The following is a 19766-nucleotide window of genomic DNA, read 5'->3' as shown; positions in this document are numbered from 1 at the left end:
TTCATCCGCTTATGGACATTCTCTGTCATCAGTCGTTTGTAATAGGAGCAGCATGTTCAGAATCATTTGTTGTTAAGCTCAATGGAACCAGCAGAGTGAAAAACAAATTTACAGTGACCTATAAAATCTATTTTTCTACATTACTCGAATAATAAGATATTTATTTCTTTCTGACATGTTTTTTCATTTCAGAGTAGTAGAGAAGTAAGTAGTTTGCAAACATAGATTATTTATGTGATGTTTACCATAATTTTTAAAAGGCTCTCAGGAAATAATCTTCAGAATGTTGTATAATGCACTAGACATGGGGTCCAAAATTGGGGGTACTAGTTTTTCTTAATCTGTTGCATCATGATAAAGAGGTACACAGTCATTATTACTTGGATAATTGATTTTTTTTAAAGTGTTTTTGCCTGATCATAAATTTCCAGTTCATTTCTTGTGGGGAGCCTTCACCATAGCTTTTGTAACAGAGTTGTTTCTGGGAAGATACAAACTGATAATAATAATTTTGTGTAAGTCATTATCTACTTGAATTCATATTATAGCAGATGCTTTTGGTGCCCCCAGCGCCATCTCAGATCACCTCTGATTCCAGCAGCTGCAGGAGTGGACATGATCCACACCCTCCATCAGCATCTCAACTCAAGCACTGGCAGCTTGTCTCTGGATTTCTGCACTCAGGGCTTTTATCAAAGCTGCAGGTTGCACAAGGCAGCCCTGAAGTGTGGGAGAGTTAATGGTCCCAAACGGGATGGGAGTCTGAATAAAAATTCCAGACTGGCATTTGTAGGAGGGATGATTCCAAGGCTTACTTCACACATGAGGTAGAGTGCCCCATTGGATCCCCAGCAGAACTGAGCCATGGTTGCCTATTGTGGAGACCCTTAATAGCACATCGTACTATTATTGATTATTATTTATTGATTTTTCCTCCTTCCCTGTCTCACTCTCCATGCATTCTCACTCCTGCTACCTGGGATCATTTCCTCGGTCACCTTCATGTACCCCTGTTCTTATCTCAGGCTCCACATTGGGAGAAATCAAAGAAGACACATATGAAAAGCCAGTTTGGAATAAACAGATATATGCATGAGCTAAATAAACTGGATTAACGTTAGGATGTGGGGGTCATCGACCTGAAATATATACTCCCTTGGTGGCCTGTTGTAACTGGCTATCTTCATATACCCTCCTGAATTAAGCTATTTACTTGAAGGAACCTTCATTACAATTCAGATGGGTATTTAAGAAGCCTGTCATTCTAAGTGTCATTATAATTCTGCCATTGTACTCGGCCAACAGTATACAGAAACCTCAATGGGCATTACCTGCCAAGCTAAGCGATTCTAGAAAGAGCGTATATTTTGATACAAGAATCCTACTTCTGTTTACGTGCCCTACTCATTTCGATGTGTTTACAATGATAGGATCTGGAAGCTAGAAGCAATTTCAGAAAGAATCTCAGCATTCTCATTTAACAGGTAGAAAAACTGAGACACAGAAGGACAGCTTCTGATTTAACTTTTATTATTTATTTTTACTGAACCCTTCAAGATTCTGAATTATATAAAATGAAATTATTCTGAAATTATAAATAAACCATCACAATGGTTATTTAAATTTTGTACATGTAGATATTTTGGTTCAGGACCACATTAAGATGAAAAGCTTCATTTAAAGGACTGAGTATCCTAGGCATTCTTGTAGAGCTCTCAAAGAGAGAATGTGAACAAAAGCATTTCCCTCAGGAGTGTTAGCACTGTTCAGGAAATCTATAATTATCTCATACGTACAACTCTATTAAAGAGCACTATACTTTAAGATCATGATTCACATAGCCCAGGACTCTGACTTTGACCATGATCATCTGGGAAATTCAGCCAAATACCTTAGTATTCCCTTTACCACCAGCATCTCAAGGTAAGGGAGTACTCTCAGTATCTTAGTTTCTTTTAATAACCTATTGTGACTCTCTTGTCTGTGATTTTATTTCAGATGCTAGGGAGTTTTAAGTTTTTATAATTATTATTCTTGGATTTCTCTGTGCCCTTTGATTATTATTTGTAGAACATTTACTCTTTGAATGGATCGGTGCTTATATGTCTTTAATCACACATAAAGATAGGAACACTAAATGTAATTTTATACTTAGGATATTTTTTAAGAATGTGGAGAATTCCATAGAAAAATTAAAAATAATAGAAGCAATATGAATAGGGCTTAAGGACTGCAGAGAAATTCATTTCTTATGTATTTTGTTAACCTTCTGTATAGTATTATTAAAGACTCCTTAACACTCTGCATTCAAAAGGAGCTTAAAAATCCACTTAAAAGTGCACATGGGCATTCTTAGGAAATTGGGAGCATTGAAGGCCCCTGCACATTCACCAGGTAACTTTGTTAAACATCAATCATATATTGAGAGTAAAAGTCAAGTCTGCAGCTGGGTTTGGCATTATCTTTTGACTGTTCAGCTAACATATCTGGAGTCTCTATTATAGATAAGGCACTGCCTTTGCCCTCTAAGGAGAACAGAGATGAATGAGGTATGGTTGGTGCCCTCAAAGAGCTTGTAGACTGGTAGGGAGGATCACTGTATTAATTAGGGTAGGTCAGTTGTGTTAAAATAGATGCAAATATGGGGTAGAACTATACAATAGATGTTTATACCTTGCTCTTTTAGCCAGGATACAACCAAAGAAGAAAAGCAGAGAAAAGATATTTGCTTTACTAGATATCAGGTCTTACAGAGAAGCTTTATCACATAAGATAGTGCAGTGTTAATACAGGGATGGGCATATTGACTAATGCAATAGAGTTGAGAAACAGACCAAGGCATGAATGGAAATTTAGTTTATGTCAGAGGTGGATGTCAGATCTGGGAAGGAAAGATGGTTCAATAAATGGAAGAGCAAGAAAATGGTATAGTTGGATCCTTATCTCATGGCCTCTATAGAAATCAAATATACATAGATAAAGGCCCTAATGGCAAAAATACTTAAAACTCTTAGAAAATATAGGTGAATATCTCTGAGACATCAGGACAGGGAAAAAAATAAGGCAAAATATATTAACTATAAAAGATTGTTACCTTTGACTATTTTTAAATTCAGAACATTTTTTAATCAAAAAACTTTAAAGAAAGTGACAAAAAAAGTTAAAAATTGGTCAAAGATATTCACAATACAGGTTACAAAAGGATTAAGAAAGGATTATATCAAGAATATATGAGGTACATCTTCAAAACAGTGAGTACAAACAACCCAAGAAAACTGGACAGCTACATGTAAATGAATGAAATTAGAACACTCCCTAACACCATACACAAAAATAAACTCAAAATAGATTAAAGACCTAAACATAAGGCTGGACACTATAAAACTCTTAGAGGAAAATATAGGCAGAACACTCTTTGACATAAATCTCAGCAAGAATTTTTTTAACCCACCTCTTAGAGTAATGAAAATAAAAGCAAAAATAAACAAATGTAGGAACCTCCATACTGTTCTCCATTTACATTCCCACCAACAGTGCAGGAGGGTTCCCTTTTCTCCACACCCTCTCCAGCATTTACTGTTTGCAGATTTTTTGATGATGGCCATTCTGACCAGTGTGAGGTGATACTTCATTGTAGTTTTGCTTTGCATTTCTCTAATGATTAGTAATGTTGAGCATCTTTTCAGGTGTTTGTTGGCAATCTGTATACCTTCTTTGGAGAAAAGTCTATTTAGGTCTTCTGCCCATTTTGGGGTTGGGTTGTTTGTTTTTTTGATATTGAGCTGCATGAGCTGCTTGTATATTTTGGAGATTAATCCTTTGTCAGTTGCTTCATTTGCAAATATTTTCTCCCATTCTGAGGGTTGTCTTTTCAGCTTGTTTATGGTTTCCTTTGCTGTGCAGAAACCCTGAGAAAACCATAATTCAAAAAGAGTCATGTACCACAATGTTCATTGCAGCACTATTTAACAACCAGGACATGGAAGCAACCTAAGTGTCCATCGACATCTGAATGGATAAAGAAGATGTGGCACATATATACAATGGAATATTACTCAGCCATAAAAAGAAATGAAATTGAGTTATTTGTAGTGAGGTGGATGAACCTAGAGTCTGTCATACAGAGTGAAGTAAGTCAGAAAGAGAAAAACAAATACCATACGCTAACACGTATATATGGAATCTAAAAAAAAAAAAAAAAAAAGAAAAAAAAGAAAGGTTCTGAAGCACCTAGGGGTAGGACAAGAATAAAAACACAGACTTAGAGAATGGACTTGAGGACACGGGGAGGGGGAAGGGTAAGCTGAGACGAAGTGAGAGAGTGGCATTGACATACATACACTACCAAATGTAAAATAGATAGCTAGTGAGAAGCAGTCGCATAGCACAGGGAGATCAGCTCAGTGCTTTGTGACCAAGTAGAGAAGTGGGATTGGGAGGATGGGAGGGAGATGCAAGAGGGAGGGGATATGGGGATATATGTATACGTATAGCTGATTCACTTTGTTATACAGCAGCAACTAACATAACAATGTAAAGCAATTATACTACAATAAAGATGTTTAAAAATAAATAAATAAATAAACAAATGGAACCTAATGAAACTTAAAAGCTTTTGCACAACAAAGGAAACCATAAATGAGATGAAAACACAACCCTCAGAATGGGAGAAAATATTTGCAAATGAAGCAACTGACAAAGGAGTAATCTCCAAAATATACAAACAGCTCATGCAGCTCAACATCAAAAAAATAAACAACCCAATCAAAAATTGGGCAGAAGACCTAAATAGACATTTCTCCAAAGAAGACATACAGATGGCCAACAAACGCATGAAAAGATGCTCAACATCACTAATTATTAGAGAAATGCAAAGCAAAACTACAATGAGGTATCACCTCACACTGGTCAGAATGACCATCATCAAAAAATCTACAAACAGTAAATGCTGGAGAGGGTGTGGAGAGAAGGGAACCCTCCTACACTCTTGGTGGGAATGTAAATTGGTACAGCCACTATGCAGAACAGTATGGAGGTTCCTTAAAAAACTGAAAATAGAACTACCATATGACCCAGCAATCCCACTCCTGGGCATATACCCAGAGAAAGCCATAATTCAAAAAGATACATGCACCCCAGTATTCATTGCAACACTGCTTACAATAGCCAAGACATGGAAGCAACCTAAATGTCCATCAACAGAGGAATGGATAAAGAAGATGTGGCACATATATACAATGGAATATTACTCAGCCATTAAAAAGAATAAAATACTGCCATTTGCAGCAACATGGATGGTCCTAGAGATTGTCATACTGAGTGAAGTAAGTCAGACAAAGAGAAATATCATATGATATCACTTGTATGTGGAATCTAAAAAGAAATGATACAAATGAATTTATTTACGAAACGGAAACAGATTCACAGAGTTAGAGAATGAACTTATGGTTACCAGGGGGGAAGTTTGGGGGGAAGGGATAGTTAGGGAGTTTGGGATTGACATGTGCACACTGCTATATTTAAAATAGATAACCAACAAGGACCTACTGTATGACACAGGGAACTCTGCTCAACGTTATTGGGCAGCCTGGATGGGAGGGGAGTTTGGGGGAGAATGGATAGTACATGTATATGTATGGCTGAGTCACTTTGCTGTGCACCTGAAACTATCACAACGTTGTTTATTGGCTATACTCCAATATAAAATAAAAAGTTAAGTAAAAAGATGTGGTACATATATACAATGGAATATTACTCAGCCATTAAAAGGAATGAAATTGTGCCATTTGCAGGGTTGTGGATGGACCTAGAAACTGTCATACAGAGTGAAGTAAGTCAGAAAGAGAAAAACAAATATCATATAATATCACTATATGTGGAATCTAGAAAAATGGTACAGATGAACTTATTTGCAAAGCAGAAATAGAGACACAGATGTAGAGAACAAGCATGTGGATACCAAAGCATGGGGGTTGGTGGGATGAATTGGGAGATTGGGATTGACATATATACACTACTATGTATAAAACAGATAACTAATGAGAACCTACTGTATAGCACAGGGAATTCTACTCAGTGCTCTGTGGTGACCTAAATGGGAAGGAAATCCAAAAAAGAGGGATATATGTATATGTAGAGCTGATTCACTTTGCTGTACAGCAGAAACTAACACAGCATTGTAGAGCCACTATACTCCAATAAAAATTAATAAAAGGAAAAAGAAACAGACTTGCCAAAGAACAGAGGATGAGATGTTCACACCATTGCTGAGCAGGGCAGTGCAAATGAAGACCATGTTACATCCATTCAACTGACCACCATGAAAGACCATGTTACATCCATTCAACCGACCACCATGAAAGACCATGTTACATCCATTCAACCGACCACCATGAAAGACCATGTTACATCCATTCAACCGACCACCATGAAAGACCATGTTACATACATTCAACCGACCACCATGAAAGACCATGTTACATACATTCAACCGACCACCATGAAAGACCATGTTACATACATTCAACCGACCACCATGAAAGACCATGTTACATCCATTCAACCGACCACCATTAAAGACCATGTTACATACATTCAACCGGCCGCCATGAAAGACCATGTTACATACATTCAACCGACCACCATGAAAGACCATGTTACATACATTCAACTGACCACCATGAAAGACCATATTACATACATTCAACTGGCCGCCATGAAAGACCATGTTACATACATTCAACTGAAAGTAATTTTTTAAAGATAACTATCAAAATCAAGTGTTGGGGCTTCCCTGGTGGTGCAGTGGTTGAGAGTCCACCTGCCAATGCAGGGGGCACGGGTTCATGCCCCGGTCCAGGAAGATCCCACATGCCGCGTAGCAGCTGGGCCCGTGAGCCATGGCCACTGAGCCTGCGCGTCCGGAGCCTGTGCTCCGCAACGGGAGAGGCCACAATGGTGAGAGGCCTGTGTACCGCAAAAAAAAAAAAAAAAAATCAAGTGTTGGACAAAATGTGTATCCACAGGATTATTCTTGTATTGCTGATAAGAGTGAGTAGTACAAACACTTCGGAAAAGTTTGGCATTAGATTAGAAGTTCAAAAGTCACATTCCCCCTGACTCAGCAATTCCACTGTTAGGTATACATCCAAGAGAAACTCTTTATACTTCTACCAAGGGTGGGATGTACAAGAATGACCTATCAGCACAGGTCACATAGGAATAACCTGGAAATAATTCAGATTCACATCAGGAGGAGAGTAAATAAATGGCACAGTATATGGCTGTCAAAATGAATGAAATACAGTGACAGGAAACAATATGGATGAATGTTAGCAATCTTATTATGTCGAAAAGTAAGTATCAAAAGATTAATACAGTGATATTCTTTATATAAGAGCTAAGAACTGAAATAACTATTCTTTTTAAGAATGCAATAAATGAAATGAATGTGTATAAAAGGGAAAACATTGGGCTGGGCTTATTGTGATGGTTGCCATGGTGTAGGAGTTCAGGGGGATGGAATGAATGGTAAAATTGAGGAATGTGGCTTTTGTGCTTAATTTCTGGGTCCTGGCTTTGTTTTAGTTGTGGGTTCCTAGGTGCTTTTTACAGTATAAAAGATAATTAATCAAATAACTGAATAAGTGGGCCATGCAAGAAAAGGATAAACATTTTTAAAGTATATTTTCTATTTAAATATTTGTTTAAAATGATGTCATAAAAAGTTACCTGTTACACTTTTAACTGGAAATGAAAAGATACTTAGCTTTTGTTTGTTTGTTTGTTTGTTTTTTGTGGTACGGGGCCCTCTCACTGTTGTGGCCTCTCCTGTTGCGGAGCACAGGCTCCGGATGCACAGGCTCAGCGGCCATGGCTCACAGGCCCAGCCGCCCCGCGGCATGTGGGATCTTCCTGGACCGGGGCACAAACCCATGTCCCCTGCATCGGCAGGCAGACTCTCAACCACTGTGCCACCAGAGAGGCCCTGAAAATATACTTAGTTTTGAGCTCTAATGGGAGATTGTTTAGAGTTCTAGTGCCACAGAGAAGAGACCAGTCTATCAGCTCTGCAATCATGGACCTGTTATCCTCTTAGGTCTTGTAAATGTAATGTTATCTTCTTCACTGAGATTATTTTGAGTTTTAAAATGAACAGTGTAGCACTTACTATTTTATTCTATTTATTAAATTATTTATTATATTTTGCTGAATCAAACACAAGTAACTTAGTATCCTTGTACCAGAACATACTATTTTGCAAAGAACATTTTCATTCTTGCACTCCTACTTTTTAACCTTGGCTCATATGCACCATGCTTTTTGGTCCTTCAAACAGAGAAACGCCACTAATACTGTCAACAACTTTCATGTTAGTATGACTGAAAAAAAATGTGAGTGACCAAGAGTACTTTTTTTAAGACTTTATTTTTTAGAGAAGTTTTAAGTTTATGACAAATTTGAGAGGAAAGGAGAGATTTCCCATTATCTCCTGCCCTCCACACACACCAAGAGCACTTTTCATAAAACTACTTCCTAACTTGCAGGAATAACAGTCTTAGTAGACAACATAGGAATTTTGTGAATTTCCAACCTTAAGCATACAGAAACCTTAAGGGTAAGTGCATTCAGAAGCTGAGAATGAATGTACTTATTGAGTAAATTATACACCTTCCAAGTGCTGTGGGGATAACGCTCCTCTCTGTACCTGCTAACCTTTATAGATATTGAGTATGTTGGCTGTTCTTGAACATTCTTCAAGTATATTTTGAATCCACTTAAATAGATTTTATAACCATCTTTTTAATGTGTGCATTTTTCCTTATTCCTGTCCTTCCCCCTTTTATAGCCGTGTGAACAAGGACGCCGGATGAAGCGAATCCATGCTGTGGCGAACATTGGCACGGCACTCAAGTTCCTGGAAGGAAGGAAGGTAAGAGAGAAACAAAGACAAAACACTTCAAGAAGAAAGCGTGGACATACGAATATTTTCATTGTTGATTGTTGGGTAAAAACACTGCATGCAATCTATACAACATATATGTGCAATATTATTGTAAAATCGTTTTAGACTTACAGAAGAGTGGGAAAAAAAAGGCACAGAGATTTCATGTCTGTACTTCAGCCAGCTTCCTCTAATGTGAGGGACTTAGTTGTACATAGTACATATATGTAACATAGTACAACTACCAAATAAGGAAATTAAAATGGGTATGATACTGTTAAGTAAAGCATAGAAATTAATCTAATTTCATCATTTTTTCTCCAGTGTCTTATTTCTGTTCCAGGATCCAATCCAATAACATGCCTTGCATTTTAATTGTTATGGCTCCTTTGTCTTTTCCATTCTATGACCTTGTCTTTCTGTGTCTTTCATGACCTTAATGATAACTGCTAGGCAGTTATTTTTCATAATATCTCTCAGTTTGGTTTGTGTGATGTTCTCCCATGATTAGATTGAGGTTATATATTTTTGGCAAGAATTCCAAGGAAGTGATGTATTCTTCTCAGTGAATCAGTTTAGTGGATATAGATAGGATTCTGACTTGTCTTACTGCTGGTGATGCTAACCTCAACCACTTGATTAAGTCATCTGCTGAGGTTTTTTTTTTATGGTAAAACTACCATTTTTCCATTTATAATTCAGAAATAACTTAGGGGATGTAATTGAGATTATGCTAATATTCTGCTTCTTGCTCACTGATTTTAGCATCACTTGCCTTCAATAATTACTTCTGTGCTGTTTGCCTAATGATGATTTTGTTTTTCCCACATTTCTTTTGTACTTACTAATTGGAATTGTTATGTAAGAAAAAGATGGCCTTTCTTCTCCATTTATTTATTCAATTCCTTATTTATTTCATTATGGACTCATGGATATTTATTTTATTCTATAGTTATAATCCAGTATGACTACTATTATTGTTATTATTGTTATTATTTTGTTGATCAGATTGTTCTAGCTTTGTCCATTAAGAGTTCCTTCAAACTGGCTCCTGTACTCTTTTGACATGGACCCATCCTTTTTCAAGCATCTCCTTATTTTCTGGAACTACAGATTTTCCAGGTTTATCTTATATTTTCCTTACCCCAGTCCTAGAATCAACCACTTCTCTAAGGAGGCTTTGTTCCTTTCATTAGTGAATGGCATTTAGAAACCAAGATTTGGGTGCTAGGTGTGCTCATGGCTACTGAGGTTTCATTGCCCTCTCAATATGCAGATCTAGATATATGTATGTTTACTAATCTGGGTATACACACATATCTATATTTCTCTCCCTTCCATCTGTCTCTCTCTCTCTCTCTTTCTTTCTATATAGCTTCTTCTATTATGTGTGCATGTAAACCTTTACTTCAAATTGATACTTCTGATTTCAGTCCAATACCACAAGGTCCATTTCATGATGATTTCTTTCTGTTTTCTCTGACAGTGAGAAACCTGGCTCTCATCTACAATATATTCTCTTCTTTTTCATCCCTAGTGTATACACATAAAATTGTTTCAGAATTGCTAACCCACACCTTTGTGAGAAACATATTGATTAACTGGAGAACAGTATTTGTGTACAGTTCTTTTGGTCTTCAACATTACAATATACTGTCAAGAGACTGTTGTCCAGATTTACCTAGGTCACTTCTGTTCTCCCATCCTTTCAGTGTGATTATGTTATTCATTTGTAATAGAGTTAAGTAATAGAGTTATATTCCATTTTGGGCAACCCCACACACATCCTAGTTGGCCTTAATTATTTTTTATTTTAGAGAATGAGACATTATTATGATTCTAGGAGTAAAAGTTACACTTAGAGAAGTGGCATTCCCTCCTCATCCTTGCTTCTCTATTACCATTATCCTTCCTTTTACTCCTTTTCTCACCTCTAGGTAACCAGTTTCTCCAATTTCTGATTTATCCTTCCTGTATTTCTTTTGCAGGAATGAGCAGGTTATTTTCATACACCACCTTCTTTCTTATACAAAGGAAGCATACTAGTGATACACCAGGTGCACTTTACCTTTTTCATTTAACAGTATATCCTGGAAATCCCTCAAATCAGTTCACAGAGATGTTCCTCATTCATTTTTACAGCTGCATAGTATTCCGTGGTCTGGATGTTCCAGAGTTTATTCAACCACTCTCTTATGAATGAGCATTTAGGTTGTTTCTAACATTTTTCAAACAGAAATGATGATGCAATTAATAACTGTGCATAAGTATTTTTGTATTATTGGAAGTGTATCTTCTGGGTAAAATTTTAGAAGTATGATTGTTGGGTCAAAACATAAGTGTGTATTTTTTTTTGTTAGGTGTTGACATATTTCCCTCCAGAAGGGTTGCACCAATCCTTTTAGATTTTAGCCTTTTCTAATTTGTGGAAATTCAGGAAGTCGGTGTTTGGCAATACCAAAACCAGCTTTATAAATGGATATCCAGATACTTCTGAAAAATAGAATGATTCAGTTATTTACTTCTCTGTCTATATGCAATAAATTATTTCATTTATTCCACAAATGCATAATTGAATACTTTCTGTAAAATGAGAATTCTGGAAAATATTAATTCTGGAAAATTAAAGAAAACTAGATTCTGGCTCTTAAATAATTTACATTTTGATGAGTTGTTAGTATAATGAATCAGTATAAAGTTCAGTCAAGTGTGCTAACTTCACACCAAAGAGAGATTCTAGGCATTAAGATGGTGTAGAATAACAGTCTTAGCTTCTAGTAGAATATTGGACATTGTTTCCAGGTCACTTTAACATCATTTTTAATGGAGTGTTTCTCTTCTTCCTTCTCTCACTTCATGAGTTTTTCATGGAAAGCTGAAAAAAAAAGCCTTATTTAATAGGTTATTTATAGAGTTTTCCCAGTCATTTCATCTTCCATTTTGGCTATATAACAATAGTGTCCTTCTTTGTTCTGATGTGTATTCACTGGCTAGAATATGAAAACAAAATTCTTCTTATTAATTAATGTCTTGGAGAAAAATTTAATGACTTAACCCATGAAAGGCATTGTTTGTAAAGAGAACCAAAGAGTCTTCTTTTCACAGAAGACTTGTTTGTACCAGGTCCATTTTCACAGAACAAACCTGAATAACTTTTTAAAAAGTAGAGGATTCAGATTTTAAATATTATATTTACTAAGGGCAAAAAGTAATGCATTTGAGTCTCAGGACAAAATCCAAAGTATTTCCTTTCTGTCCCCACAAATCCCTAACTACTTTGATTTTTTTAAAATCTACCTGAAATACATAGTTTTGGGCTTCTCTTTCTTGCATTTCTTCACCCCATTGGCTCACAAAATAATTGACAGTGGGGTAGAATGAGTTTTTGAAGACTCTTTGGTGCCCTCCCTCTTACTGTTTATTTTTGTTCTTTATAATTTAAGAACTTAAGTCTCAAATATATTTTCAAGAATTTGTCTTTAACCTTTGTATTTACTTTGTCCTCCATTTAGATTTTTTCTTTAGACGATAGAAGATTTGTTTAGTACTCGGATAAGGAATAATGAAGGCACTTTTCAAGTTTACTGATGAAAACCCTACCATTGTGTTTATTTTCCACTTGTTTACAGGGTTACTGAATAAAGGCATACGTTAGTATTTGATAAGAATTGTATAAGTTTGGCTCTAATGAATAGATTCATCACTACTTTCCACAAGTTTTTCTCCAATGAGGTGTCAGGTGGATCATTCTAAATAGTAATACAAGGAGCCAGTCACTGACCACGTTTCCTAAAGCTTGCCATAGTGCACACAAGGACATAAATTTAGGTTCCTGTGAGGTCCAGATAGATGATGTAAATGATGAAGCAAGGTAGAAGCTGATCATGGTAGCAGGATAACTGAGTAGTCCCACGTACTGTCTAGAAGAAGGAAGCAAATAATTCCATCTGGAGTTACCTCGATGAAATGCAAGCACAGTGATCCCAGGTTTAACAATTGAATGAGAAAAGCCAGTAGTCTGGATTTTTATTGAAATCTTATTATTTATTTAATTTATTTAAGTTATTTATTAAATAATGCAGGTATTTGGCTACCTGTATATATATAGGTAGAAAACAACTCATAAAGTGGTGATGCATCTATTAATTAGGTTTTCCCATGTATCAAGAAAAGCTGGTAGTCTGGAATTTTTATTTAATTTTTTTTGAAATTTTTCCCAAATAATTCAAATATTTTTTTGAAATGTCTGTGGGCCTTGTATTAGTCTGCTATGGCTGCCATAACAGAATACCACAGACTGGATAGCTTAAACAACAGAAATGTATTTTCTCACAGTTCTGGAGGCTGAAAGTCCAAGATCAAGGTGTCATCAGGGTTGATTTCCTCCTTTTTTCCAGGCTTGACAACAGCTGCTTTGGTGCGGTGCCTTCATGTGACCTTTCTTGTGTGTGTGTGCAGAGAGAGAGAGAAAGTGAGAGTGAGAGTTCTGATGTTTCTTCCTCTTCTTATAAGGATACCAGTCCTATTGGATTAGGGCTCACTCTTATAACCTTGTTTCATCTTAATTGTCTCCTTAAAGATTCTATCTCCAAATGCAGTCACATTGGGGGTTAGGGCCTCAATATGTAAATTTTGAAGATAATTCAGTCCATTCGGGCCTCTGGCTTACAAAATCAAACTTCTCCAAACCTAGAGGTTTTGTTAAAACAGATTCTTAGGCAGCCTTCCTTATTTTCTGTCTCAGAAGGTCTGAGGTGAGGTCCATCTATGTGATTCATCCTTTCTGGTTTCTGGAATTCTTCAGTCTCTTTGGATGTGTCTCTATTGCCCATCCCACAATCTTAGGGCTATTAAAAGTTTATTGTATATTTCATACGATTTTGCAAGGGAGAGGAGGTAAAACAAAGAACCTGTGCTCCCCAAACCCATTACGGTTTTTAAGTTTTTAAGAAAGAAAATAATTTTGAAAAACGTTTTTTCTTCACAAATTGAGCAAAAGATCTTCAGGTTCTATAATAAGCTGAATGTATAAGCTTCAAAGTGCAGTTGGAGCTGGGTTGAGGTAGGAAATTCAACTTATATATTCAATTGCATTTTTTTTTTTTTTTTTTTTTTTTTTTGCGGTATGCGGGCCTCTCACTGCTGTGGCCTCTCCCGTTGTGGAGCACAGGCTCCGGACACGCAGGCTCAGTGGCCATGGCTCACGGGCCCAGCCGCTCCACGGCATGTGGGATCTTCCCAGACCGGGACACGAACCCGTATCCCCTGCATTGGCAGGCGGACTCTCAACCACTGTGCCAACAGGGAAGCCCTCAATTTCATTTTAAAAAAGAATGATATGTAAGGAAAGAGAAATAATTTGTCCTCTATGAAAGGCATTAATCTTGTGTTTATTAACGTGTTATAAATTTGTGGCCCATGGATACTAAAATGGATATAGTGAAAATTCTGGAGAAATTGTAAAATGGAGCAATCAAAATGATTATAAAGATTGTAATAGGTTCTGTCATAAAAGATTAAAGAAATGTGACATTCTTTATTTTCCACCAACAAGTATTTTTATATCTTACACAGTGCTAGGTTTAAAAGAAGTAGACATATGATCTTGTGATCTGTGGAAGTTCTCAATTTTTTTCTGTCTCTGAACCTGATGAATGAACTTCAGCAGTGAGATAAAATCCCATGGGTATATCTCAAATTATTTACGATGACTTTTGTGCTAGCTTTTACTTAACTCCTCAGATGTATAACTAGTAAATTTAAACTAATTACTCAAGAGTAAGGTGTTTGTGGGATGATTTTGCTTCTGATATTTTTTTAAAAGTAAGCTATTTACAAACTTCTGAACTTTATTTTAGTATCACACCTTATTAAATCTTGGCTGAGAATTATTGAGCTAGAAGTCTAAGGAGTACTTTAGTTTTTTTCTAATTTGTCCAGGGATTATGAAGAGGACGATGAGCAGCTAATTGTATTCTATAGAGGTTGACTGAGCTAGACCTACCATACATGTCTATTTTCCTGGGACTTTCTCATAGTTGGGAAGACATTGAAATGAATAATTGGGGATAATTGTAGACAGATTAATTCTGAGTGCTTTACAGTTGTCAGTGCCCCAAAGTAGGGAACTGAATCCCCCCAGTCTCTTTCTACTCTCTTAACTGTTTCTCTTAATAATTAACTATTTCTTGCCTTTCCTTTATCTTTAAAATGTATTCTTCAAATCACGCTCTAAATTTACCACTTGCATTTTTATTACCTTTGAACAAATAATGTGGATTTTGAAGGACTATTTATGTATATGTATCATCTTCTCCCTTTGTTTTTCATGTCAGGCCATGTACAGAGGATCACCGGTTAGTACAAATTTTAGAATTTTTAACTCCTGACTTTTATAGGTAAAAGAGAACATAAGTTTCATGCTATTTGGTAACAAATTTCAAAGTAAGCACGCATCTTCTAAAACTTCCCCTCACAGTTTCTTTTACATTCCAGTCAACCTCTGAATGTAAAGAATAACCTTTTTTTTTTTCCTGTCTGGCATTTTGTTGGTAATTCTTCGCATGATGTCATATTTTTTTCAACTTTAAACCAGTTTTTGAAATTCATTCTGTAGTTGTGTTTATTGTGTGCGCCTAATGAATGCCCCTGAAATTTCCACTGAAACCATGTTTTTATGGCTCACCCTGCTTACTCTTGTGTACTGCTGCACAGGCATGACCAAATGTTATTGATGTCTAGTAAAGTGCTACTTATTGCATAATTAAATGGTCTGTAATCTTCTAGGACATTACTAGTGAAGTTTTTCTTTTTAAACAGATTAAATTAGTCAACATTAACTCCACTGATATAGCTGATGGCCGACCCTCGATAGTTCTTGGATTGATGTGGACCATTATTCTGTATTTCCAGGTATTGTACTTCTTCAGCTCCCTTTTCAGTTGATATAAATGTCACAGATGGAGGTAGTGGTGGACATTTTAATGATGAATAATGACCTCATTTTCTGTACCTTTGCGGCTGAACCTCAAGTTAGCAGAGATGTGACCTTCACATGTACATTGGTTTTTGTTGGCAGAAAATGCCTTCTTTTTCTCCGCTAAGGTGTTATATATGGAACTCCCCAAAGAACTCAGCCAGGTACCCAATCCGAAAAGTGGGTAGAACACGATGGAGATGAAATATTGGTGTAAAAATAGTTCAGGAAGTTTTTCTTTGTCCTCTGGAAGGGAGAGGTTCTATGCTCCTATTAGACATTAAGGGGAGAAATTAACTTGCTGTTCTCTCTGGGATAATTCTTCTAGCTGTAACGTTGTTTTTTAAAGAAATGGACTTTATTTTTTAGAACAGTTTGAGGTTCTGAGCAAAACTGAGCAAAGAGTACAGAAATTTCCCATGTACCTCCTGTACCCACACATGCATAGCCTCCCCTTAACCAGTATCCCCCATGGGAGAGGAACATTGGTTACAATTAATGAACCTTTACTGACACATCACCATCATTTCAAGGTTTGTAGTTTACATTAGGATTCACTCTTGGTGTGTACATTCTTTGAGTTTGGAGAACCATTAGGTTTTGTTTTCTTCATTCATGCATGTATTTAACAAGTGTTCATTACTGTGTACAAGGTCCCATTTTAGATGTGTGCAAACAGGAGTAAGACATTGGTTGTGCCCTTTAAGAGCTTATATTGTTGGGAGGTTAAGGGTGTTAAGGTCAATCAAGTTGGGAAAGTAAACCACCTGAGAAGAGAAGAACAAAGATAACGCTGACGGTTTGCCGACTGTTGATGCACACGCAGATTGAGGAGTTGACCAGCAACCTACCGCAGCTGCAGTCTCTATCCAGCAGCACATCCTCCGTGGACAGCATGGTCAGCTCTGAGACCACCAGCCCCCCAAGCAAACGGAAGGTGGCCACCAAGATCCAAGGAAATGCTAAGAAGGCTTTATTAAAATGGGTCCAGTACACAGTCGCCAAGTAAGTACCAAGAAGGAGTTTGTTTAAATTAGAAACCCTTGAATGATTTGAGTTATCAGTTTATGACTGAGTGCACATTCCAGTGATTGCAAAATTTGTGGAGACATATGAATGAATGGCTTTGCTTCGGCTCTCATTTCACTCTTCCCTTGAATTAAAATGTAAACAGAAAGCATCCCTGATACTCTAGAAAAATGGTGTAATAAAACTAATTCCTTCTTCACTTGTGTGATGGGACCCAATTAAGTTGTTTAATCCCTACATTTGATTAGCATGAGGACTAATTCCATTTAGGTCATTGTTTGGATTTTCTGCTGCTACTAGATAATATTTACACAAATAAATTAGAGGTTTAAACGTGATTATCTCTTCATAAGACTATTGAGTTCTATTTAATAATATTGTGGACTAAGATCCACATTCTGAAATAATCATATTTGTTTGTATACCTTGAAACTTTCTAGCAATTTTATTTTTTAATGTTTTCTTTGATCTTATCTTTTATCTGGAATGTACATTCTTTTGTCAGCTCCAGCTATATGGACTGGGAGTTTGCTTCTAAGCATAATAAATTTACATGTGTGCACATATATGTGAGGATACTGGATATAAAATTACTACTCTCAAAAAGTACTTTCTCATAGCAATTTCAATAGGCTTTTCAATTGATCATACCAATATTGTGTGGTCAGATGTGGTAAGTAATAAGATCTCTTCACCTAGAAGTTGTGTTTTTGTAAGATTCTCCTAAATGACATGTAAAATTAACTCACTTTCTATTTTGTTTCACATGCCTAGATATAACCCACATCTAATTCTCTCCTTCTGGAAAATAGTTGTAAACAAGTACTTATCATTATAAAACACTGAGGCACTAAACACAGGAAGTTCTATTTTTAAAGAGTTTGAAGAGCAAAAATAAGGAGAGAAAAAAATAAACATAGAGAAGATGTAATTAGTGTTACTAACTTATATAGTTTTGTTTAACTTGTAAAGTGTGTTGATGGTTTTCTAATTTGGGGTATATTTTTATGATTCAAGTTGCAATTAAAAATATTTCTGAAAGCAAAGCTTTGTGGCTCTTGGGACTCTCATAGGGATGAAATTAAAAGCCCTCCCCACATTGCTGGCATGCTCTTCGCATTCCATCTACAGTGGGTATTACTAATCTCTTCTGCAGCTTAACCAAGCAGGGAGAAGAAACATGTTGGGTAGGAGAGGACTGGTGACCACATGCTACAACATATATCACGATGCTATCACGATAAAACTTTGTAATAATGCCAATGTGATATTCTGTTGTCTGTTGCTCTACACAGCATTTAAATAAACAAAGTAAATAAATTTTCATTTAATATTACATAGCTTGAAATAAAATCAAATTCAGTGATGTTGGAGTTTTCCTGCATAAGTTTTGTTTCACACATGATGTGCAGGGGTCTAATAATAATCATCATTCCTGCAACTTGTATGTTTGTAACATTGATGGAAGTTGTGTTTTCCTTACCTGTATAAATGTCCAGATTTGTGAACCCAAGGATTCTCCACCTATCAACACCTCAATGAGATCCATTTATTTAACAGCTGCATAAATTGTAGAGATTTAGGGAGATGACCGCTTTCTGCCATGAATAGTCTGGAATGAACACATGATTCTGTCATGCTACCACATTGTTGATAATTTTTCTAAAAGCTATTTTACACTATTTTTCAAGCAATTTCTTACCTGACATGGATAAAATAACTTTAGAATCTGTATCTAGTTCAGTATATGACATGTCTATAAAATTATAATTTGTGAGACTCCGTAGTGTGAAGGTTTATCCATCTCACAAGACTGAAGATGACGAAAAAGGATAAAACATCCAGTGAACACCAAATTGTCAGAGTATATTCAGTTTTCATATAAAATTTCAAAACACTTGATAAGTAAATCAAAAAACTGTTTCAGTAACACAAGATAGTTAATCCCGCTTCTTTTTTTTTTACCAATTTCATCTACTATCTGTACTGTCAGAAATGAAAGCATGTCTGACATTTGCATAGCTTATTTTCAAATGTCTAAGAACAATTGTATTTTAGGACAAAAATCAGTAATATGACCAAACAAATGAAGACAAGTGTATACAGACCCATTCAAAATAACTTGAAGCAAATATGTATTAGCCTATAAACTGGATGTACTTCTTTAACTGATGTATCTAAGTTTCTTTCAGTTTGTATCACTTCTTTAAGTGAGGTATCTAAATTTTCTTTGATTTTGTATCTACAATTCAGAGGCTCGGACTAAAGCTTTTTAGGACTATCACCTATTAGTTTGATCTAATACAAAACATTATAGGTGTGTGTGCGTACGTGTGTGTGTGTGTGTGTGTGTATTCAACAAATAAAGAGGAAGACCATGTAACAAACCATTGTTAATTGTTCCAACATGGTGAATATTTAGGAAAACATTTTATATATTTCTTTTTTGAAAATGTCTAAAACAATAAAGTTTAAGAAAATCAGAAAATATCTAATACATGACGAATATTTATCAGCTGTTCACTTATTTACACCCACCTTAATTTTTTTTTAGTTTTCTTTTTTTTTTATACAGCAGGTTCTTATTAGTCATCCATTTTATACACATCAGTGTATACATGTCAATCCTAATCTCCCAATTCATCACACCCCCACCCCCACCCCTGGCCGCTTTCCCCCCTTGCGGTCCATACGTTGGTTCTCTACATCTGTGTCTCTTTTTTTGCCCTGCAAACCGGTTCATCTGTACCATTTTTCTAGGTTCCTCATATATGCATTAATATATGATATTTGTTTTTCTCTTTCTGACTTACTTCA

The 19766-nt window shown here is 36.1% G+C and overlaps 1 protein-coding gene across 16 annotated transcripts in view; it reads left to right on the top strand.

Moving 5' to 3' along the window:
• SYNE1 (spectrin repeat containing nuclear envelope protein 1) overlaps positions 1-19766 on the top strand; it is a 466561-nt gene that overhangs the window by 90559 nt on the left and 356236 nt on the right. For all 16 annotated transcript variants that reach the window (XM_081251412.1, XM_081251411.1, XM_081251427.1 and 13 more), the window contains exons 5-7: positions 8849-8932; positions 15764-15856; positions 16747-16925. In XM_081251412.1, coding sequence (XP_081107538.1) covers positions 8849-8932; positions 15764-15856; positions 16747-16925 — 356 coding nt within the window. The remainder of the gene's footprint in view (positions 1-8848; positions 8933-15763; positions 15857-16746; positions 16926-19766) is intronic.

The sequence above is a fragment of the Mesoplodon bidens genome (assembly GCF_964165515.1).
Source record: "Mesoplodon bidens genome assembly, chromosome: 12".
NCBI classification, from domain to species: domain Eukaryota; kingdom Metazoa; phylum Chordata; class Mammalia; order Artiodactyla; family Ziphiidae; genus Mesoplodon; species Mesoplodon bidens.
Note: the sequence above shows the minus strand (reverse complement) of the source record. Positions and strands in the feature narration are given on the sequence as shown.